Source organism: Lolium rigidum, chromosome 6, assembly GCF_022539505.1.
Source record: "Lolium rigidum isolate FL_2022 chromosome 6, APGP_CSIRO_Lrig_0.1, whole genome shotgun sequence".
Lineage (NCBI taxonomy): Eukaryota > Viridiplantae > Streptophyta > Magnoliopsida > Poales > Poaceae > Lolium > Lolium rigidum.
This window is the reverse complement of record NC_061513.1, coordinates 264,730,340-264,754,770: the sequence shown is the minus strand read 5'-3', so window position 1 is coordinate 264,754,770 and position 24,431 is coordinate 264,730,340. Positions and strand designations below refer to the sequence as shown.

Here is a 24,431-nt window from a genome sequence, read left to right as displayed (position 1 = left end):
TGTATATGGTACAACCCAAAGGTTTTGTCGATCCTAAAAATGCTGACAAGGTATGCAAAATTCAGCGTTCCATTTATGGACTGAAGCAAGCATCCCAGAGTTGGAACCGACGCTTTGATAAGGTGATCAAAGACTTCGGGTTTATACAGACTCATGGTGAGGCCTGTATTTACAAGAAAGTGAGTGGGAGCTCTGCAACGTTCCTGATATTATATGTAGATGACATATTATTGATTGGGAATGATATAGAACTATTAAGCAGTGTTAAAGGTTATTTGAATAAGTGTTTCAATGAAAGACCTTGGTGAAGCAGCGTACATTTTAGGCATCAAGATTTATAGAGATAGATCAAGACGCCTAATAGGGCTTTCACAGAGTACATACCTGGACAAGATTCTAAAGAAGTTTAGAATGGATGAAAGCAAGAAAGGGTTCTTGCCTATGTTGCCAGGTAAGGTCTTGAGTAAGACTCAAGGTCCGGCTACGGCAGAAGAAAGAGAGAGGATGAATAAGATTCCCTATGCCTCGGCGAAGAGGCTCTATCATGTATGCCATGCCGTGTACTAGACCGGATATCGCACATGCTCGTTAGTTTGACCAAGTAGTTATCGAGTGATCCAGGAATGGAACACTCGGACAACGGTCAAGAATATCCTGAAGTACTTGAAAAGGACTAAGGATATGTTTCTTTGTTATGGCAGTGACCAAGAGCTCGTTGTAACCAGTTACACCGATGCAAGTTGGAACACTGATCTTGATGACTCTAAGTCTCAGTCTGGGTACGTGTTTATATTGAATGGAGCTGCAGTAAGCTGGATGAGTTCCAAGCAGTGCACGGTGGCGAAGTCTTCAACTGAATCAGAATAAATAGCGGCTTCAGAGGCTTCATCGGAACCGGTATGGATGAAGAGGTTCATTGTTGAGCTTGGTGTGGTTCCTAGTGCATTGGACCCATTAATCATTTATTGTGACAACATGGTTGCCATTGCCAATGCATAAGAACCAAGGTCACAGAAGAAGCTAAAGCATATCAAGTTGCGTTTTCATTCGATTCGCGAGTACATCGAAGATGGTGAAGTAAAGATTTGCAAAGTACACACAGATCTGAATGTGGCACATCCGTTGACTAAAGCTCTTCCTAGGGCAAAGCATGACCAACACCAGAATGCCATGGGTGTTAGGTACCTTACAATGTAATCTAGATTATTGACTCTAGTGCAAGTGGGAGACTGTTGGAGATATGCCCAAGAGGCAATAATAAAGTGGTAATTATAATATATTTGAGTTTATGATAAATATTTGCATACCATGGTATAATTGTATTAACCGAAACATTAATACATGTGTGTTATGTAAACAACAAGGAGTCCCTAGTAAGCCTCTTGTATAACTAGCTTGTTGATTAATAGATGATTATGGTTTCGTGATCATGAACATTGGATGTTATTAATAACAAGGTTATGTCATTGGTTGAATGATATAATGGACACACACCCATATGAGCATAGCATAAGATCAAGTCATTAAGTTCAACTAGCTATAAGCTTTCAATACATAGTTACCTAGTCCTTCGACCATGAGATCATGTTAATCACTTACACCGGAAGGATGATTTGATTACATCAAACTCCACTGCGTAAATGGGTGGTTATAAAGATGGGATTAAGTATTTGGAAAGTGTGAGTTGAGGCATATGGATCAATAGTGGGATTTGTCCATCCCGATGACAGATAGATATACTCTGGGCCCTCTCGGTGGAATGTTGTCTAATTAGCTTGCAAGCATGTGACTGGGTCACAAGAGATGACATACCACAGTACGAGTAAAGAGTACTTGTCGATAACGAGGTTGAACTAGGTATGGTGATACCGATGATCGAACCTCGGACAAGTAAAGTATTGCGTGACAAAGGGAATCAGTATTGTATGTAAATGGTTCAATCGATCACTAGGTTATCGTTGAATGTGTGGGAGCCATTATGGATCTCCAGATCCCGCTATTGGTTATTGGTCGGAGAGGAGTCTCGACCATGTCTGCATAGTTCACGAACCGTAGGGTGACGCGCTTAAGGTTCGATGTCGCATAAGTAGATTCGGAATATGAGATGGAGACCGAAGTTTGTTCGGAGTCTCGGATGGGATCCAAGAGATCACGAGGAGGTCCGGAATGGTCCGGAGAATAAAATTCATATATGGGAAGTCACTTTCCGGGGTTCAGGAAAGTTTTGGTGTTTTTGACCGGAGCTTCTAGAAGGTTCTAGAGGGTCACAAGTGGGCCCACCACCCCGGGAGGGGCCACATAGGCGCCACATGGCATGGTGGGTCCTGCCCACTATGACATGTGGGCCCAGGATGGCCCACCCCTAGAGATAAGATCTATCTCTAATTTAAATGGTTTAAATCTAGAGATAAAATCTATCTCCAAATTAAAGTGTTTAAATGAAGAGATAAAGGGGAAGGCTTGAGGGGGAAGAAATCCCCCCATGCGCCGGCCAAGGAAGAGGTGGGGCCAGGGGGAAACCCTAGGCCGACCCCCCCCCCCTATATAAATAGGGGAGGGGGTGGCCGGCCACCACACCCCTTCACCAAACCCTGGTCGCCCCCTCTCTTCCTCGTCCATACACTGCTCCGGCTTAGGCGAAGCCCTACAGTTTTTCTTCTCCACCACCACCACCACGCCGTCGTGCTGCTGAGATTCCGTGGAGATCTACCACACCTCCGCTGCCCGCTGGAACGGGGATAGGACGGGCTTCATCGACACCGTACGCGCGACCGAGTACGGAAGTGCTGCCGGATTGCAGCACCGGGACGATCGACTACATCAACAACGAGATCTGATCTCGTAGGCTTTGGAATCTTCGAGGGTTAGTCTCACATATATCTCGTTGCTCCGATCTCATAGATTAGATCTTGGCTTTTCCATAGATTAGATCTTGGATTTATTCGTCTTTGCGGTAGAATTTTTTTGTTTTCCATGCAACGAACCAGTTCTTAGAGAGACCCTTGGGTAGAATCCAAGAAGTTGGAGATTGGTGATGGAGATCCAAACTAGAACTTGGATGAAAGAGGGGGAAGCCTTGAATCATCCATGAAGAGTAGAATCCCTCAAGAGTGCCTTGATACAAATAACATAGTTCTAGGGAGACAAAGCTCAAGTAATAATCCTCAAATCTTGTCTAACCCTAATTGAGGTGGGGAGAGAGGTACATATAGCCCAGATTTGTCCAAGGGGTAAAAGGGGCATTACAAATAAGATGACTTAACCATAGATGACTAAATAGATGACCAAGATGGCTTAGATGAGTTCTGGTCAGGGTCCACCCGGTCAGACCGGCCATGGGGCCCGGTATGACCGGCTCGGGCTCCTGGAGTCGCTGCGGGTCTTGTGAGCCTGGCCTGGTATGACCGTACCGGCTGGCCTGGCCTGGCCGGTCATACCGGCTCGACCTCCTGCTTCACCGAAAGGAGGCTTGACGCTGTGTTGGAGGCAGTGGCCGATCTGACCGGCCCTGGGGGCCGGTATGACCGGCTCGACTTCCTCCTCCTCTCTTCGTAGCTCTCCTTCTCTTATTCCTTGGTCTTCTCCTCTTCTTCCTTGTACCATGTGGCTTCCCTCTCCTTGGCTCCTTGACGCTCCCTTCGGATCCTTGACGAGATTGGTACCTAGTGATACATAAACATCGGTATGAGGTAGCAATCCGTCCAAGGTTGTGTCGTGTTCTCGTGTAGAGAGGAGAGAGTTCACCTTGTCATGTATAGTTTTGACTCGGGCTCGAGTCCTCGTTCCACTTAGGGGATAAGCTGGCCATGATGTAGTGTCGTCCTTGAGCGGGGCTGCATCATAAATGTTGTGACCTAATCATTAGATCATGAGACCATACCTAATCACTATCACCGGCGGCTGCTTAGACATCATCAACCGCCACACCATAACAGGGTGGTCATAAAGGTGCTTTTGAGGTATTCCAAAGAGATGGGTTGAGGTGTATGTGTCAATAACATGATTTGTTCATCCGTGTGACGGAAGATACTGAGGGCCCATTCGGTGAGAGTACATCCAAGTTGCAACACAATGCTAGGTCATGAGGATGGAATCACACGGGAACACGTTGAATAACCTTGTCGGTAACGAGATCGAATTAGGTATATGATGATACCAATGATCACATCTCGGACAAGTCTAGTATCGAAGTAACAAAGGGAATAGGAATCGATGTTTGCGGTTCAAACGATGATCACATCTTCGTAGAATACACATGGGTCATTATTGTTCTCTAAGACACCCCGGTGATCATTGATCGGAGAGGCGTCTCGATCATGTCTGTGTCGTTCTCGAACCGTAGGGAAACATACTTAAGGATTCAACGAAACTTAAGATTGTTTTGGATTCATTGAAAACACCGGAGGATAGAGAAGAGAGAACCTGAAAGGGTTCCGAGAGAATTCCAAGATGTTCAGAGTGGTTCGAGAGGTGCCTCGGATCACAAGGAATTAAATAATGTGTATTATGTATTAATTAAGTACAACAACAACAAAGCCTTTATTCCTAGACAAGTTGGTGTAGGCTAGAGGCGAAGCCCATAAGATCTTGTAACCAACTCATGGTTCTGGCACATGGATAGCAAGCTTCCACGTGGCTCTTTCCATGGCTAGTTCTTTTGTGATACTCCAGTTCTTCAAATCTCTCTTTACGTAGTCCTCCCATGTCAAGTTTGGTCTACCCCGTTCTCTCTTGACATTATCAGCACACTTTAGCCGTCCACTATGCACCGGAGCTTCTGGAGGCATGCGCTGAATATGCCCAAACCATCTTAGACGATGTTGGACAAGCTTCTCTGCAATCAGTGCTACCCCAACTCTACCTCGTATATCATCATTCCGGATTCGATCCTTCCTCGTGTGGCCACACATCCATCTCAACATGCACATCTCCGCCACACCTAACTGTTGAACATGCCGCCTTTCAGTCGGCCAACACTCAACGCCGTACAACATTGCGGGTCGAACCGCCGTCCTATAGAACTTGCCTTTTAGATTTTGTGGCACTCTCTTATCATAAAGAATGCCAGAGGCTTGGCGCCACTTCATCCATCCGGCTTTGATCCGATGGTTCACATCTTCATCAATATCCCCATCCTTGTGCAGGATTGACCCCAAGTATCGAAATGTGTCCTTCTGAGGCACCACCTGCCATCCAGGCTAACCTCCTCCTCTTCGTGCCTAGTAGTACTAAAACCACACATCATGTACTCTGTTTAACTTCTACTAAGTCTAAAACCTTTCGATTCCAAGGTTTGTCTCCATAGTTCTAACTTCCTATTGACCCCCGTTCGACTATCATCGATTAGGACCACATCATCCGCAAAGAGCATACACCATGGTATATCTCCTTGTATATCCCTTGTGACCTCATCCATCACCAAATAAAATAGATAAGGGCTCAAAGATGACCCTTCGTGTAGTCTTATTTTAATCGGAAAGTCATCGGTATCGCCATCTCTTGTTTGAACACTTGTCACAATATTATCGTACATGTCCTTGATGAGGGTGATGTACTTTGCTGGGACTTTGTGTTTCTCCAAGGCCCACCACATGACGTGTCGAGGTATCTTATCGTAGGCCTTCCCCAAGTCTATGAACACTATATGCAGGTCCTTCTTTTGCTCCTTGTATCTCTCCATGAGTTGTCGTACCAAGAAGATGGCTTCCATGGTCAACCTCCCACGCATGAAACCAAACTGATTTTTGGCCTCGCTTGTCATTCGTCTTAAACGGTGCTCAATGACTCTCTCCCATAGCTTCTCATAAGCTTAATTCCACGGTAGTTAGTACAACTCTGAACATCCCCTTTGTTCTTGAAGATTGGTACTAATATAATGCGTCTCCATTCTTCTAGCATCTTGTTTGTCCGAAAAATGGAGTTGAAGAGCTTAGTTAGCCATAATATTGCTATGTCTCCGAGGCCTCTCCACACCTCAATGGGAATACAATCAGGGCCCATTGCCTTGCCTCCCTTCATCCTTCTCAATGCCTCCTTGACTTCAGACTCCTAGATTCGCCGCACAAAACGCCTACTGGTATCATCAAAGGAGTTGTCCTGTTCAATGGTAGAGCTCTCAGTCTCCCCATTGAACAGCCCATCGAAGTACTCCCGCCATCTATGCTTAATCTCCTTGTCCTTCACCAGGAGCCGGTCTGCTCCGTCCTTGATGCATTTGACTTGGTCAACATCCTTCGTATTCCTCTCTCGGATCTTGGCCATCCTATAGATGTCCTTTTTGCCTTCCTTTGTGCCTAACCGCTGGTATAGGTCCTCATACGCCCGACCCTTTGCTTCACTCACATCTCGCTTTGCGGCCTTCTTTGCCATCTTGTACTTCTCCATGTTATCTGCACTCCTATCCAGGTACACGCGTCTAAAACAATCTTTCTTCTCATTAATAGCCTTCTGGACATCAGTGTTCCACCACCAGGTATCCCTAACTTCGCTTCTACTTTCCCTGGACACTCCAAACTCCTCTGAGGCCACCTTACGAATACAAGTCGCCATCTTCATCCACATGTTGTCCACATCACCTCCTTCCTCCCAAGGGCCCTCCTTAATGACCCTCTCCTTGAATGTCTGAGCTACCTCCCTCTTGAGCTTCCACCACTCGTTCTAGCGACTTTCGCACGCTTATCCCGCTGGACACGAAGTCGAAAGCGGAAGTCAACCACCACAAGCTTATGCTGATGGACAACACTCTCTCCAGCCTCCAGGTATCACCTTACAATCTAGGCACACACTCCTGTCTTCTCTCTTTGAGAGGATGAAGTCAATCTGGCTACTGTGATGGTCAATACCAAAGTCACTTGATGTGATTCTCTCTTTTTGAAGAGAGTGTTAGCTCCGATTATGTCATATAATTAAGTGAACTGATATTAATTATATATTTATTTAATAATAAAAAGATGCAACCCACCTTACTGGGCTCCTCCCGGAGGAGATCCCATTAAGTGGCCGGCCACCCCCATGGGATTTTGTGTGTGTGGGATGGGGGGTGGGAGGGGGCATGGGCCTTGTAGGGCCCAACCGGCCACCTCCCTCCCTTGCGGCTGGGCTATGCAGGACGATGAAAAATAGGATACATCACCACCCTGGTGATGTATATTTAGATCACTTGGGCCAAGTTATACATCATGATGTAATTTTTTTACATCGCCATATAAATGTTGACCAACGGGAAAGATTCCCTCATTTGGCTATATATTGTTAGAAAGATGATGAAATTTCACCAGCAGCGAAATTATAAGCGCCTGATAACACCCCGTTTAATTCTGTCTACCTTAAGACTTAAACTCGGGGGCTGACTGTGCACTCGCAAGCTTTGCTACGGTTAGCACCCAGTTCTCTACATCACCATATATGTCACCATCATATGTTGAAACAACATTTTCGGGCACATGTGATGTAAAAAATCAGCTTTTACATCACCTAGCCCATATTTAGGTCATTTGTTAGAGATTTTAATTCATTAAAACTTGATGCGATATTTGAAGTTCAAAAATTAAGTGGCCATTGCACGAAATGTACAGAGCAAATGGGACTTGGTATGATCCAGTGCTGAGTGCTGACTCATGGTCCTACCAACGAGCTACACAGCTTGACCCTGACACCTGACTGTCCAACCACTACTCGTCTCCTTTCTCCCAACCAAAAAAGCGCATTCTTTTCTCAGGCGCTCAAAACCCCAAATCCCCAAGAACCTCCTCGTCGGCGGCGGCGGCCATGGGCTCCCCTGCGCCGCCCGTCCCCATGGACCGCGTCACGGAGGCACTCTTACGGGTCCGCGGCGAGGACCCGCAGGACCAAGAGGCGCTCGTCGGCCGCATCCTCGGCTACATCCACCTCGTCCTCCCCGACCCGCCCGTCTCCCGCCGCGCCACCCTCCGCGCCTTCCTCCCCAACGACGACGTCGACCGCGTCAGCGCCCTCCCCTACGCGCTCCTCCGCAACATCGTCTCCCGCCTCCCCGACAAGGACGCCGCGCGCACCGCCGTGCTCGCCACGCGCTGGCGCGAGCTCTGGCGCAGAGCCCCGCTCGTCCTCGTCGACTCCCACTTCCTCGCCCCCGCCGCCGCCTCGGCGGGGGAGGTCGCGCGCACGGAGGCGCGCCGCGTCACCGCCAATGTGTCCCGCGTCCTCGCCGCGCACCCGGGGCCCTTCCGCTGCGCCCACCTCACCTGCAGCTACATGGCCGAGTTCCCCAGCCTGCTCGCGCGCTGGCTCCAGACCCTCGCCGTCAAGGGCGTCCAGGACCTCGTCCTCGTCAACCGCCCCTTCCCGCTCGCCCTCGACCTCCCCGCCGCCCTCTTCGGGATGCCCGCCCTTACCCGCCTCTACCTCGGCTTCTTCAAGTTCCCCGACACGGCCGGCCTCCAAAGCACGGTGTCCTTCCCCAACCTCCGCGAGCTCGGCCTCTGCACCGTTGTCATCTTCGGCCCGGACATGGACTTCATCCTCGCCAGGAGCCCCGCGCTGGAGATCCTTTGTATCCAGGCCAACTTGTTCACCGAGCGCCTCCGCATCGTCAGCCGCAGCCTCCGGTGCGTGCAGGTCGTCGTAGCCACCGATCTGGACATCCTCCTGGCGTATGCGCCGCACCTCGAGCGTCTCATTGTCTGGTCAGTGATGGCCAAAGAAAGATCGAACATGAGGATCAAGATTGCCCCTGCTCCCGCGCTAAGCATACTTGGCTACTTGGAGCCGGAATTCCACACGCTGGAGATCGGTAACACCGTCATCAAGGTTATCTAATCAATCCCGTGTCTCGATTTTCCGATTCTTGCGCACATGACCGATGCCAGTGTGTGAAATCTTTCAGGCTGAGACAAGGGCGAGTCCAACCACCATGGTCCCAACTGTGAAGATCCTTGGCTTAAGAGTGCGTTTCGGCATTGGCGACGATGTGAAGCTGCTGCCTGCCTTTCTCAGATGCTTTCCCTCTGTTGAGAGGCTGCATATTGAGGTGAGAGTGAGACCCTCACTTCACTTGGCAATAATTTTGCATATTCAGCATGCACTAGCATCATACATACATACTGCTGCTACTGCTACACCATCAACCAATCTCTGAAATTTGCTTGATTTAATCAAATTACAGTCCAAGAAAACTGCTGAGCCCACTGGCAAGCTCAACCTCGAGTTCTGGAAGGATGCCGGTGCCATCGAATGCGTCCAATCACACATTAAGCTGATGATGTTCCATAATTTTCATGGGTATCAGAGTGAGCTTTCCTTCCTCCAGTTCATCCTGGAGAATGCGCCGATGCTGACGAAGCTGGTGATTGTGTATCCCAAACGAACCTTCACATCCGTGACCGAGGCCAACTCCAAATTAGAGCCTCTGTTCTCTGCAAAATGGGCCAGTACATGCTGCTCACTTCTGCTATCTGAGGGAGCGTATGCTGAAGGAGAAGAGCCACTTGAGTTACAGAGCTTTAAAAGAGGATCTAATTTCTCTGTGAGGGACCCTTTCGCCTTCATCGTCCGAGCTTAGTTTCCATGGAAATGGTTAGTGCTCTGTTGAAGTATCTACATGAAAGGCTCTGTTCTGTTCGTTCAGTGTTCTTTCAAGACTCTGTAGGGTATTTTTGTTCTAATAGGATGACTACACTCAAGTGTTGATGAGTTTCAAGTGTTGATGAGATATGAACTACTTCATCAGTGTCCCATGTTGTTCCCTCTTTTACTATGTAGCTTTTGCCTGATGTTAATCATGTTACATCACATAACTCCTGCTAAATATGAAGCTGGCTTGATGCTGCTGGGCCATCAGAAACTGATATTTGAGATTAATCATGCGTTGCTTACTGTTATCAATTTCCTTTAGCATCTTTTATGATATATTTGTTCCATGTAAAGCATTATTTATTGGATGTGGATTGTGTGTCATGGTTTACCATGTGTGGCAAAATGTTAATTGGCACCTGTGCTCTGTATGTTTACTGCTTGTTCTATTATGATATTTGGCCAGCTACTTTGATTAATTCAGATCTTGTCTGCAGAGAGGTGTACTACTGTCCTCTAGAGTACACTATTAGGTACTGGAATTTTCATGTTGCGCAATGTTTGTTATGTCATTGCCTTGTTTTACAGTGTTGGCTTCTTGATCTTTTGTGTTTCCATGATTTCTTCATGTGCTACTGTTTCTGAATTTTCATAGTGTTCTTACTAGCCCGCACTACTATTATTTTTTCAATGTTATAAGAGACACAATGCTTAACTCTGAATTTCAGCCTGATGCAAATTGCTCATAATAAAAAGAATACTTTTTTGTCTGAAGAAGTACTTGGGTAATATTATTGCCTTTTATGTCCTTGTTTTTTTTCACTAAAAGAGTTGGATTATTTAGTACTCTCCATTCACCTTTCTGTTGGAGGTTTGCTAAGAGGCTATTTTACGTATTAATTAGAACGACTTGTTGCAGAGCTTCAGAGACAAACAAGTTAGGCCTATTGGACCTATTTATGCCTTTGTTTCAGAGGTGCATGCATTAACACCACTATATATATCATTCAAAATAAGTATAGCAAAACTACAATACAATAAACTTATTTATTTACAACTCTTACTGTCTTACATGCATACATACGACTATACAGATTATTCAGAACAGCACAGAGAAACTACGGAAACTTTGCAAGTGGGAGCTGCAAACATTCCCTGAATTCAACCAATCTCGTCTCACTATGCGAGGTCCTCTGCTTGTTAGGCCAGTAGGTCAGCCAGATCCATCCCCTGATATCCCAGTCCATAGTCTTGCCCAATGCTCCGGCACAGACCTTCCAGCTGACACTGTCTCCATATTCGTCGCGGGCGAAGACGACGCCGCCCTGCTTCGTGAACGGGCGGTATGCATTGGAGTACCTGTCGCGGAACCAGGCCCTGGGCTGGAGCAGCGAGAGCTTGGAAGGCTTCGAGGAGCTGACCTCCCTCCCGTTGGTGCCATCGTGGAGGAACCAGTTCAGGGTGGCGGTGTTCCCGTGCGCTGACTGCTCAAACTTCCAGGGTTTCATGGAGAGTGTGAGGCTCTCGGCGACGGAGGCTTTGAGACCGAACGAGTTCGGGGGGTCGAACGCAGCCTCGATGCCCTTGTCGAAGCCATACTCGTGGGTCGGGTTGTCAGAGGACTTGCTGATGGAGACGGATAGTATGTCTGTTTGCTGCATTGGTGTGATCTGCAGCATGACGCGAGAAGGGAAATGTTTTTCTTCAGAACCATACCCTCGCTCTGCCATGAGGGTCTCGGAGACCAAAGAGTCCACGTCACACCTGAGATCAACGCTGCGGTAAGTGCTGTTCTTGTTTTGGACTACACATACATGGTGAATTTGGGTTTCTTTTGTACGGTTGGTAGTTTGTTGTGAAACAATACAATTGTCAGGGTGCAACATGCTTTTGAATTTCTAGACATTTCCATGTTAAGTAGATCAAGCTGACCTTTACTCACAGTGACATGTAATTAACGCAAGAGTCAAAAACTTTTGAATTTTCAGACATTTCCATGAAACCTTACTGTTGGCATCAACAAGATTGTTCACTCATCAAAGACCTCAACTGCTAGCTAAACCTTTGAAGAAAATAACCATTAAAATTTAGTGGATCTCCCTACTGATTTCCCGCTACCTAAATACTGAAGGATCTCTGCTGAGAATTTACAGGAGTTCAAATAGTTGATGTAAGAAAGAGAATCAAGATTATATGAAAACCACTGACCTTATGTTATCCACCTTTACCTCAACATCAACCCATTTCTCTTTTCTGACAGTTCTGTAGGCGAGCTGGACCACACCTTCAAGCTGCTGGTAAGTGAGCGAGAAGAGAAGGCGCTCGTCCTGCGTCGCCGCCGCCCCAGGATCCTCCATGCCCATGGCAATCACCGGGCAGTACAGCTGGACCTTCCAGAGCCCGCTGGCCTGGAGCGCGTACGAGAACAGCGGTAACAGCGCCCCGGGCATGGGACGCGAGGACGACGACCGCAGCTCGACGATCCAGTTGGTCACCGCGAGGTTCATCGTCCGCATCCACTGGTCCTCGAGGTTCGCGCCGAGCATCCAGACAAGGGTCTTCGCGGCGCCCCTGCACCTGGGGCCGGTCAGCTGGGCCCTCAGCGAGTCAAGGCAACCGCGGCGGAGGTCGCGGGGAGCCTCGTAGGTGCAGACCAGGAAGGCGAGGGAGAGGAAGGCGATGTTGAATGCGTCGCCGAAGCTGCCGCCATGGAGGTGTTGCGCGCCGGGGAACCGGAAGGGAGGTTTGCTGCTGTTGCTGTCGGGCCCGTACCGCAGCACCTGGTTCACGACGTCGACGAAGAGCTGCACCGTGTCCTGCTCGTCGAGGGATGGCTGCGCCTTCATCTTCAGGTGGACTGGTTTTGAAGTCCAGAGAGAAATCGGCTCGCGGTAGTTTGCAGAGATGGAGAAGGTCAAGTAGGAAGGCTTGGTGGGAGGCGTTTTGACGACCGAGAGGCTCATCGACGGCGGCTGGGATGATGCTGATGCCGAGGACGTGGCGCAGATGCAGAGGGACATGGTGCTGGTGCGCCATTGGGAGAATTGGGGTAGGGTGGTGATCCAACCCCATGCATCAGGCACGAAGTTGCGAGCCATTCTGATTTTTGGAGGACGCTTAAGCTGGTGGTGTGATCGATGATGGGAGTGGTATCCAGTGATTTTAAAGAGAGAAAAGATGCAACGGTACATCAGATAAAACTCCGGTTATCGTAGATGATTGAGTCCAATGAGGCACGGCAAAGTTTCGGGTAAAGCAGATTCTCGGTTGGAAAATTATCTGCTGCTAAAAGGGACCTGACGAATCTCCCTTTATGCTTCCATGCAGTGCACATTTCAAACTCAAGTTGGTGACCTGATGCCCATGGGGTACTGTTTGGGAAACTTGTGCTGTCGTTTGGCATTCGGAAATCGGAACCATAGGAATCTCATTCTGTACTTTCGTGAAGCTACAAAACTTTATCAACTCCATTCACGTTACATACACTAGTTACTCTTGTCTTCAACTTACGGCTGATGGCGTGTATATTTTTAGTCTACCATTTGGTTGCCCAAATTCATATTCTTCCCATGTGCACTATAATGAGCATTTAGAAATGCTCAGCCGGTTTGCTATTCCGACCATGTACTTTGCATGATGAGGGGAATACTGAACTAGATATCTTGCAATGTGACTTGTTGCTGAAGCTTGTGCCAAAGATTTTGCCCCTACAATAGACAGTTAGGCAGGTCTGCAGGTTAGGGCCTTAGAGTTAGGACCATATTCTTCGCTTAGCAACGTTGCATTCAGTTCGCTATCACCCATACACCATGCTGTCCCAGAGTCCAGATTCCCCCCAAACTGATCAGGACTATATGGCACAAAGGGGAAGAACACATTATCACAAGAAAATGGAATGGAATAGTCCATCATTCCAAACATGCCACAAACTACCGGGCAATTCCAGCAAGAACAGACCAACACATGTTGCTTCGGCTGTCAAAACCAGTCCGATGAGTTAGTTTTGGAGTCAGCCACTCATGAACAGTGAACAGCTCGATTTGTCATGTCCAGGCTCCATCAAGGTGGACTACTGGTGTCAATACCTTCTGTTACCGACTGATCTAGTCTATGGTGAGTCAGAGAAGCACCAGACTGATGGGCTAGAGCTCCGTCTGTACAGAGCGGCAAAAAAATTCTCATACCCCCAGTGGCTGTTTCAAGAAGAGGGTTTGAGACTGGCATGTCACACTGTACAGAACCCACGGCCAATTGAAGTGCGGGTCCGTATAGCTCTGGCAAAAAATGTGGGCAGTATAATGGGTCTGCAGCCCTGTCAAAAGGCAATAGCAGAGGCAAACCTCCTCTGCCCTATCGCCTTGTAACCAGGGATAGACCAGCCTTGCTTCTCGTTGTAAACTTCCACCTGTGAAATCAAACAAAAGGAAATGAGTGACTTGAACAGACAGAAGAAATGTCAGTGATGTGGAGTAAGCTGCCAAAAACCGTACAGTTTCAACACTTTCTGCATCGGCATTGATCCCACCGATGAGGTAAACATTATCGTTCACTGTCACCGCACACCCATATCCTCTTGGGATGCTGAATGGGCTGCTGATCCTCCACGAATTCGCACGAGGGTCAAAGATCTCTACGGTGGAAACCATCTGGTTTCCATCATACCCTCCCAGAGCACATCTGAAACATATGTTCACTGTAAGTAAATCTATACTGCAGAGCATGTCTGAAGAAACGTCCAGTAATAATATACTTATAGTAACATCTAATTGCCTGACCGAATGCAAGGATTCAGCTATTGCTAACTATTCCCTCCATCCCATTAAACATGTCTCAACTTTGTTAAAATTTGTGTATCTAGACACTAAATAGTAGAGAGGGGGTATTATATTGGTTAGGGCCTTGATCACATGGCCTAAGAGAAAGTGAGGGAAGAGAGGGGGGGGCTCACAGGGTTTCTCCCAAGACAGCAACAGAGTGGCACGCTCTTTTTGTTTTCATGCTTGTAAGCTGGGTCCAGCAACCCTCCCTTGGATCATACCTTTCCAATGATCTGTGGGCATTACAATCCTTCATTCAGTTTGCAGGTTCAAATGTTATAATCACGAAAAAAGACTGTAGAGAGATCATAACTGTAAATATGAGTCCTTGTTGAAATCATAACCACCAGCTACATATAGGGCGCCATTTAATTCAGCTGCGGTAGTAGTAAATCGCTGGAATAACACGGCAGTGGAACAAAATACTGTTAGTTCTAAATCAACATTGCGGGAAAATGCATAATGGAGTAGATAAATGTAGCACCCAGAAAAATAGAAGTTAAAAAATACAAAAGACCACAGACTCCCATCAAGGTTCCATGAAGTGTCATCAATTTCTTTCCAGGAAATATTTTGCGGCATGCATAGTTTGATTTAATCATAATTAGCCATCAATTTCTTTCTAGGAAATATGTTGTGGCATGCATAGTTTGATTTAATCATGATTAGAAAACATTACTATCTGTGCTGGTGCTAAAAATTACATAAGAGCAGATGAATCAAAACCTGTCATGCTAGTGACTAGCAGACAACTTACCAAAACCAACTTAGCCACTACTGCCCAAACAACTAAGTTATGTCCTACTGATCTATGATGAGTAAACAAGGAACTACTACAAAAGCATCGTCTAGTAAAATATGAAGAATCCACAAGATTTTAAGCGATTAGGAATACCAGATATGCAATTTAAAACAGCCTTTCTCAATAGAGTTTCTTTTGTCTGCTCTATCTTATACTCCATCCAATCCAAAATGCAAGCCTTTTGAGCAAGCTAATTCAATTTGATCCTAGTGTAAGTCTTTCTAAACCCCCCAATGCAATTCTGCTGACGTGGTTCCTATTTAATCCCTCACTAATGTCAAGAAGAATTGGGCCTATAGAACTTATTTAGGGCTGAGATAATGACAAGCTTGTACTTACACGTGGCCTCTAGCATTTGCTGTTTTGGGGAGGACAAAGATAGTTATAGAATAAATGAAGGGTAACATTTGCATTTATCTACACCCTTAATTCTATGGCCCGTAGAAGTGCTTACATTTTTTATCCTAGAGAGTAGATCCTAAACCTTATCGCACATCACAATGAGAACACGCCAATAATAAAGCCCCAGAGTTAACGAAGTTGCAGTTAAGTTCAGAACAATGTACTCAATATAACTGTTAAGAGGGACCTGAGACCATACACTTTGCTGCAGAGACGGGCTGTGTATCCAACTCCCATGCGCTGGATCAAACATCTCAACTTCTGAAAAAGATTGAGACCCATTCCCCCCACCAATAGCAAATATTTTACCATTCAACGTAGCTCCAGCAAGACCTCCTTTGTTCTGTTTCAAGCATGGGCATGTTATCCACACATTGCTCACCCTGTTGTAGCTTTCCACTGACAAAGCAGTGCAGGCAGTCAACAACTTGCAGTGCTATAAATATATTTATTTGTCACGTAGAAGAATGTATACCTGTGTTATACCACGAATCGCCGTCACCACCACCAAAAACGAAGAGATGCTCATTAAATGCAGCAACAGCAGCATATGCACGGGCTGAGCTCATAGGCCTTAGCGGCACTAGTCTGTCTATTGTAGGATAAAATGAATCAAGGGATGGCAAGCAGGTATAGCCATTATGACCACCTATTAGGAATATTGATGGCCCTTCAACATTATTGTGTTTTTCACCAAGGAGTGCTGCTGAATACTCCAATTGTAATTTCTCATATTGGTATTGCAGTTGCTGAATTTTTGTTTCCATGATCTTTACAGTTTCCCTCAATACAAGCCTTTCTTGATCTGATTCAGTCTGGAATGTGAAAGCAGAATCAAGATGGGAGGGCACAACGGATGCATAAAGAACACGCATGGATGACATAATTAACTCAACATCACACACATCTAGAGCATAAGGAAAACATATACAGTTTCATACTTCCAATAAAAATTTAAAATTACTCAAAATTACATCTTTGTGGACATACAAATAATAAGAGCTTAAAAATCATGAATGCAGCTTCATCTATGTACTCCCTCCGATTCGTATTACTTGATGCTAATATAGATGTATCTAGACACATTTTAGTTGTAGATATATCCATTTTAGCATAAAGTAATATGGATCGGAGGGAGTAATACTTTCCTCTCCAACAGATAACAATTTACACCCAAAATTTCAACATAAACAAGAAGTCAATACCTGCTTTTCCCAAATTGCTTCAGTCTTCTTGGCTAATTCATTGATAATTTGAAGCAGCTGCATACAATGTCAGAAATAACATTACATACATGTGTTTATACAAAATATACTAGAAATTGTATCATTGTAAATCTGAAACACAATGTAAATAATAAAGGGCAAGAGGTAATCAATGTAACAGAATAGCATACATCACCTCATCATTTTCACAACGTTGCTCAAGGGATGTGTTGTCTTTCACAATTGCATCACCCTCCAAGGTGGCATTAGATGAATCTTTGGTAAGAGACAATTCTTGCAACTTTTGCAAAACAGCCATTGTGCCATGTTGTTCATCATGAACTGGATTGATACGTGGATGGTCATCATTCACAGATTCTATTTCTTTCTCAGTCACACTGTCATTCAAACCATCCCGCTCAGAAGCCTTCTCACTAAAGTTGCTCTCTGATGTTCTACTTGCGCTAGCAATACCATAGTTGGCATTTCGATCGACCGATTTGTAAGGAACCATATCATTTGAATGTGACGAAACACCAAACTGATTGCCATCCTTCAGACCAGAATCGATTTCTTTTGGAACAGCGTGAACAGAAGCAGGAAACCCAGAAAGGTTCTGGGCTCTTGGAATAGCATGGGCATGAGCAGGTACAAACAAAGAAACTAGGTCTCTTGTTTGTGCATTGTCTAGCTCAAAGTAGATGTGGCGAAAGTTATAATAATTGCCACTAATCACACTTTTGTACTTGGTCTCTGGAAGTGGTAAGCACTGAGTTTTGGTGGAGACACGAACCTTAAGAACAAAAATGAAGTCACTCACATATCACAATCAGTTTACAAAACTATAAATAGCAAACTAATACATACATACTAAAGTGCCAAAAATATTGAACACTGACTGTTATATGATGATACCTGTGCAGGATATTGTGTCTTTGTTCTACCATCACGACTCCAAGCAAATTGGTCAATGGCAATCTGGCCAGGAGTTGCAGCCTCGAAAATGCCATGCATTTTTCTGTCACTATAATTGAACAGAAACAGAGGCATTCCGGGCTTAATATTCTTCACATAGGAGAAATGAACTGAAGGCAAACCTATAAAGCAACAAAGGTAGCAAGAAAATGCATTCAAACTTAATAAGCATTTAAAAAAAATACTGATGAGGAACAAGCTAATGTTCCAGAAATCAACCATTATCTGATGTCAGCATATGAAGTTTATAATAGAGGTAAGAGGACAACAAATACATTGTAATGAAATTATCATACAGGTGATACGGCTCAAGAAATTTACTAACCAAATAGCTGTTTAGAGAGGCATTCATTGATCGTTTGGTGTGTGCAGCCAAAAATAACTCCTCCTAGCTCATCTTCCCCGAGATTACGTGCCGGAAAAGATTGGTCACCATACCGCCGTGTATTGCTTTGATCTTGTTTTGGTGTTGCAACATTCTTGGTCTCAGTCTTCCTTCCAGTACCCATTCTTTGAGAAAAAAACAGTATGCAAAACACAACCATTATCACACCGACCAACACGAATACTATAGTGAACATAATTTGAAACTATTGGTCCAAAGGGTACTGATGTATCCAACATTATATTAACAGTAAGATCGTACAGAAAAAAAAAACAGTATGATCAAAAGCATCACGTCCATAAACCCCAGATTACCAAACTCCCTCAAACCTGAACAATAGACATTTGGAAGCCCATAGTAATAGTTGCATCAAAAGATTTCTTGATTCTAGCTCTCACATCAAACACCAACTGGTTGATAAAAATTCAAGGGCACCATACAAACACTAGATCCACCGCACAAGCTCCACGCCGAAATTACAGTGAGCTGCCTCACAATCCACAATGCAACCAGAAGGAACAGTAGAACACTGCACCCACAGGACTCGAGTAGAACAGTCAAGAAAGGGTATACGACTCTACAAGAAATCCTTCAATGGAGAACTACAAAATCACACCAAGCTACAGCGCGACTCGCTAGCATCACTTGATTAGCTTTATGATGTACATGTGTTGTTGTAATAACCGTCCCAGGATTGATTGCATGAGCTCTGCTGGATGCACCTGTCCTTTTTGATGTATATTGTCTGTTGTGTGATGCCAAAGTGTCCAAAAACAGCATAAGGCATGACAACTTTCTTGCTAATTAACCTGCTGATTAATCAGATTCACTAGTGCTTTTATAGTTTTATTTTGTAGAGAATTAGAGAATATTCGGAAATTTGGCTGGTTGTTACATAGTGGCTACTGCATACTAGCTCCAAGCTTCCAACCAAGCGCATGTTGATAGAAAAATATCGATCAACAAGATTAAATAGTCAGCGTGCTAGTTTGGCACTTAGGCATGCTCTCTTCGCTGCTTTTTGTTTTCCTTTTGAGATGGATGGATCCATCAAGGTGGCATGCGGATGGATAAAACGAGTCAATCGAAACGAGCACGAGTGACATCATGCGTGAGCCAGCCCATGCGAGTACGTAACACAGGCAAGCGAGGCACCCATGGCCCCCAGGATGAGATGATTTCCCTCCAATTGCCCCAGCAATTATCTATGGTAACACATCTATCAAAGGCTGATGACGTAATTTCCCTCCAATCGCCCCACCGAGAACAAGAGAAAACCCTCAACACCCTAGTCGCCTCAGCCGGCTGAGGTTGCCCATCATTTTCAAGAAACAGACCATCATCGACACCCCAGTTGTCACAGCCGAAGCGGAGTAATTTCTCTCCAATCGTCCCACCGAGAACAAGAGGAAGACATCATCAACACCACAGTTGCCTCAGTCGAAGAGGATCCTGCCGGCTGAGGTTGCCAACCATTCTCTTACTACGAGCGATATGGAAAAGCAACTCAAGGACAAGTGCAATTCTTACTCGCTCCTCGGCCCCACGGTGCTAGAGGCAAAGTTTCCAATGGAACCTTCATCATGCTTGGAAACTTTCCCTCCAGCACCTTGGGGCTGAGGAGCGAGTAAGAGTCGCACTTGTCCTTTAACAGGTTTTCCGCATCGCTCCTAGGCAGAGCATGTTTGGCAAACTCAGTAGGTTGGATCCACTTCGGCTAAGGCGAATGGCGCATCGATGAGGGCTTCCTCTTGTTTTTGGTGGGGCGATTGGAGAGAAATCACCTCATCGGCCTTTGAGGGCGTCTTACCAAAGCGGATAGTTGAGACAATAGAGAAATCACCTCATCAAGATTTTCTCAACATCTAAGTAATGTGCTACCAAATCTGGAGACTGGGGGCATGGGTGTGCCTCCTTTGAGCGCATTACGTACTCCCATGGACTAGGCTACCTTGTACCGATCGACTCGTTGTATCCACCTACATGCTACCTTGATCGATCCATTTATCTCAAATTCGAGGCAGCCCATGCGAGTATATAACGCGCGCAAGCAAGCCACCCATGGCCCCCAAGTCTCGATAAGGTGTTTCTTCTCCAATGACGTCCTCTGCTTTTCGCAGGCGCGTCCACGACGGCACCCCTCCTTTCACGCCATCGTTGCACACACGGGCGCACTTGGGTTTGTGATTAGGGTGGGAAAATGCAGTTCCTGCCATAAGCTAGCAGTTGGGTTCAGCTAGCAGGCCTCGTTCAGCTAACAGTTGGGTTGAGCTATCAGGTGGCCTGAACCTGTTTTGGCCATGGCAACACAGCTTGCTCTACACCCGTCAGATAAAATCACGAGTTCCTCGTATCAGTTTAGTTCGGTTTGGGTGGAGAAATCATGTGGTTCAGTTTGGGTTTGGGTGCCATTACACGCTTCCGTGGTGCAGTTAGGTTTGGTTTAGTTTGAACGAATTCAACACTGGGTTTCAGTATGCGTATAACTCACATACCCGACCACTGTCAGATGTAGTCGCGGCACCGGGGAATCGCTGGAAATCCCCAAATAGCCACAGCCGTGTTCACGCCCAGCCCGCCCAAAATTCTTACAGTACTACAGAATGCACCAAAATTTCCGCAGACGCAACGCGTAGAGAAACAACGAATCGCCCACAGAGACGCGCACCTGAACCCCCTGAAAACTCGAAGCCACCTCTCTCTCACCCTGCTCCACCCCCACAATTCCGCAACCCCCGTCTCCGTACGGCCCGGGCCCAAAGAGCACCAAGCGGCCATGGCCGGCAGCATTGGCCGCCGCCCACCCGCAAGCGAACCGCGACCACCGCACCCGAACCTCCGCGGCCACCCGCGCCGCGAACCCGACCAAAACCCCAGCAAACCCGCGCCAGAACGGCAACAGAAAAATCACCAATCGCGCCCGAATCGGGGCTGGGAAGGGACGCCTCACCTCGCCCGGGCGCTGGGAGCCGGCGTGGTCGCCCTCTGGAGTCGCCGCCGCCGCCGCGAGCTTGATCCTGGCGGCCGCTGCGCGCGCGCGGCGGTGGAGCAAGCTGGTTTGGTGTTGCGGCGCGGGCCGTGCGGGCGTGTGTGCTGCTCGGGGCTGGGCGGGGCGGGCCGTGCGGAAAGCGAGGCCGCTTTTTGTGGTGGGGTAGTTGTGGGAGGACGACGTGGAGCGGCGGGTGGGGCCGCCTGTCCCGAGATTTCCGGCTGACGGGACCGACCGACGGGAGCTCGCACGCCTGCGTGCGTTCGTGTGTGAGACTGTGAACAGTAGCGCACGGTACAAATCACTGTGCGCGCGTGCGAAAAGTTCTGATGAATTCCGTAGGCGACTACGGATCCATATGACCATCGCGTTGGATGATGATCAATGGCTCCTTTCTTCTTGTACCAAAGCCTTTTGGTCCGCATCCGTGTCGCTCAAGTTGACGAGCGTAATCCAGCTCCGTCATGTTACTTCAACAAGCAATTCAACATGCTCACTTGCTTTCTTTCTGTCTTTCCTCGCTGGGATGACACTTTCCTTATGATTTTAGACCAGACTGAAGTAGAGAATGAAGTAGGAGTGATATCATCTCCTTCACGAGCAACTTAGGGTGTGTTTGGTAGCCCGGGTCTACTCAGATTCTTCATCTCTCCTCAACTATGCTCACCTCAACTATGCTGAGTTGAGATTTTTGCTTTGTTTGGCAGGCCGGATGTGTTGAGATTTGCTGAGTAGAGAAGTTGTTTGGTGGTCATGTATGACTAGAACCGGGCCATACAAAAATAAAAAGCAATCGAGTCCCTAAATATAAGAAACAAAAAGCAATCGGGTCCCTAAACACTCATCCATGGCACAGATGTTGCTGTGCAGGCCGACGGCCGTGGCTCCCGTGAGGGTGTGGCGGCGCGCGAGGACCTGGAGGCGGCGCGCGAGCCCGTGGCGGCGCGCGAGGACCTGGAGGCGGCGCGGGAGCCCGTGGCGGCGCGCGAGGACCCGGCGGCGTGGGAGGGCCGGCGGCGGCGCGGGAGGGCCCGGCGGCGGCGCGGGAGGGCGCGGCGGCGGCTCGGGAGGGCCGGCGGCGGCGCGGGAGCGGCGGCGGCGGCGCGGGAGGGCCTGGCGGCGGCGCGGGAGGGCGGGGCAGCGGCGCAGGATGCCCTGAGGGTGGCGGCGCGGGAGGAGACTCTGCTGGCGACGTGAGGAGAGAAGACGTGGGTGAGCGAATGGCCTGCGGGCTGGGGTCTGGGGGGTCCGAAACACTGCCGAAACAGTGTTTCGCGGGATGAGAGAGCTCGGGCGAGGAGGAAGCTCGATTTGAGCTTCGCTCCTCGGCCCGGCTACGAGGCGTTTTCGTATGAGGTCACCGGTCGGGAAGGCCCGACCCGACCTACCAAACATGTTCTCTCTCAAATATCTCGGTTGAGATGGGAAAATCTGTGCTCCCCCGGGCTACCAAACACACCCTTAGCCTGAGCGACAAGGTTTTGGACTTGTAGAGCTTATTTGGTGAGGTCGATGAACGTGCCACATGCGCATCTTTCCCTCAGGGTGTTCACCGTAGGAAGAAGATTCTTCCTATACATCAAGATGAAGAATTGCAAGCTGCGTCTGACTCAGAAGATGGTGATGGGAATAGCATGCACTCGCCATATGCTTCTGATTGCGATGATTCTTATGAATGCTTGCATGTTTGGTCATTTAATAAGTGAGATGCTCTTATTATTATGAATTTTTTTCTCCTTTTGTTTGGTAATAATTGTTTGTTTGAACACCCTACTATCGACGGGGCTATGCCTTGCTGTTTGGTACTTTTGTCGTTTGAACATGTGTAATTTAGCCTATTAGTTGATGTAATGCACTATGAAGTACGGAGTATGAACTTATTTGCCAAGAAACATTATTTTGCATGCTATATATGCTGAATTCCCTGTTTCTACGCAGAATATTGCCCTCCATTTTAGAAACCGCTAAATGGTCTAGCTGCCGCTATAGCTTCTATAGCTTTTGGACAAGGCATCAACTAAATCCAATAGCCCGCTATTTTTTTCCAGACGGTTACATACACGCGCATACACCCACCCCTATGAACGTACACACGCACATACACCCACCCCTATGAACGTACACACGCATATCTTACCCCTATGAGCACCTTCGAAAGACTGAGTAGGTGGATCGGATCTTAAAATTGACGAAAAGTCACCACAAGTGCCTCGTTGTCGACGGAAACGTCGTCTCCTACTAAAAAAATATTTCATCTTTATAAGATACACAGATGTTAAACCTCGTGTTTAAACTCTGTTGAGCTAGGGGTACAACCACCCCTAACCACCTAACCTCAGATTACTTCTGCCGCATCCAGCTTCCGAAGTTCGGCCTGCGTCGATCAGGCGTGAACTTCAACTTGCGAAAGCATATCTGCGCATGCATGCACGTACGTATCGTACGTGTCCCGTCGGCCGTCGAACGGACTGCCCGTAACACGTAGTGTACTATGTACTCCGTACGGGATCTGGTGTAGCCAAGATGCACACATGTTAGTTGTACCGTACAGAACCCAACGGCGGACGAGGAAGGTGCAGACGAATCGAGACAAAATGCACGTGCACGCCGATTGGTCGCGACCTGGCTCGATCCGATCCAGACCCTCTTGTTCCACCACGCTCTATCACACGCAGGCGCCCGGTCGATCGTGGGCAGCACAACATGATGCGTGTACGTGAACTAGATCGACTTTGTTAATTTCTCTCTCTCTCATTATCAGGCGATATAACCAGTTGGTCCACGGTGGCACAAATATATATGTCACCTAGATCGAGCATTGACCAGATTGTTGACGTAGCAGCAGCTCAATTTGCTGGCTACCAGTACCAGCTAGACAATAATTTATCTGACGTATTATTGGGCTACACTTGTCATCATTTGGCGCGACTACCAAATGATTTTCAGGACATGTTGCACATAGCCTATGATAAAACATGGACGGTGTACAAGCCTTTCGCGGTCCTGCTTTATGTAAAATGAATATTTTGGGATTTATATATACACACTAAAATGGTACGTACGGGCCTGACATTGATCTCTTTGTGAACTTGCATGGTACGATATGTCTAGGCGACGAGGACGAAAATTGTGTTCCTTCAGGATCATCACCCTGGTCCCTAGCTCTGAAAAAAAAAGGTTTTATTTACCTGATACTAAAAATATGAAGCTACGGAAGGGGAGTATGACTATGCTGTTGCACATCCAGAGAAGAGATGAACCTTCATTCCCTTGATTCTTCCTATCAAATAAAGGCCAATTGTCTCGC

The 24,431-nt window shown here is 47.1% G+C and overlaps 3 protein-coding genes across 3 annotated transcripts; 1 reads left to right on the top strand and 2 right to left on the bottom strand.

Annotated features, from left to right (window-relative positions):
- Positions 1 to 7,767: 7,767 nt before the first annotated feature.
- Positions 7,768 to 9,638, top strand: LOC124664071 (F-box/FBD/LRR-repeat protein At1g13570-like). The gene is made up of 3 exons (XM_047201673.1): positions 7,768 to 8,787; positions 8,864 to 9,007; positions 9,143 to 9,638. The coding sequence occupies exons 1-3, from the start codon at positions 7,768 to 7,770 to the stop codon at positions 9,536 to 9,538; spliced, it is 1,560 nt and encodes a 519-aa protein (XP_047057629.1). The 3' UTR covers positions 9,539 to 9,638.
- A 1,029-nt stretch (positions 9,639 to 10,667) lies between these two features.
- On the bottom strand, positions 10,668 to 12,655 carry LOC124659886. The gene is made up of 2 exons (XM_047197702.1): positions 11,758 to 12,655; positions 10,668 to 11,313 (listed from the first exon to the last, which is right to left on the bottom strand). The coding sequence occupies exons 1-2, from the start codon at positions 12,645 to 12,647 to the stop codon at positions 10,668 to 10,670; spliced, it is 1,536 nt and encodes a 511-aa protein (XP_047053658.1). The 5' UTR covers positions 12,648 to 12,655.
- Positions 12,656 to 13,799: 1,144 nt separating this feature from the next.
- Positions 13,800 to 18,295, bottom strand: LOC124664070. Its single transcript, XM_047201672.1, has 10 exons — positions 18,076 to 18,295; positions 17,691 to 17,872; positions 16,972 to 17,568; positions 16,776 to 16,832; positions 16,046 to 16,385; positions 15,770 to 15,969; positions 14,680 to 14,762; positions 14,498 to 14,599; positions 14,040 to 14,226; positions 13,800 to 13,954 (listed from the first exon to the last, which is right to left on the bottom strand). Exons 1-10 carry the CDS (start codon positions 18,293 to 18,295, stop codon positions 13,865 to 13,867), a joined length of 2,058 nt encoding a protein of 685 aa, XP_047057628.1. The 3' UTR covers positions 13,800 to 13,864.
- Between the last annotated feature and the right edge of the window lie 6,136 nt (positions 18,296 to 24,431).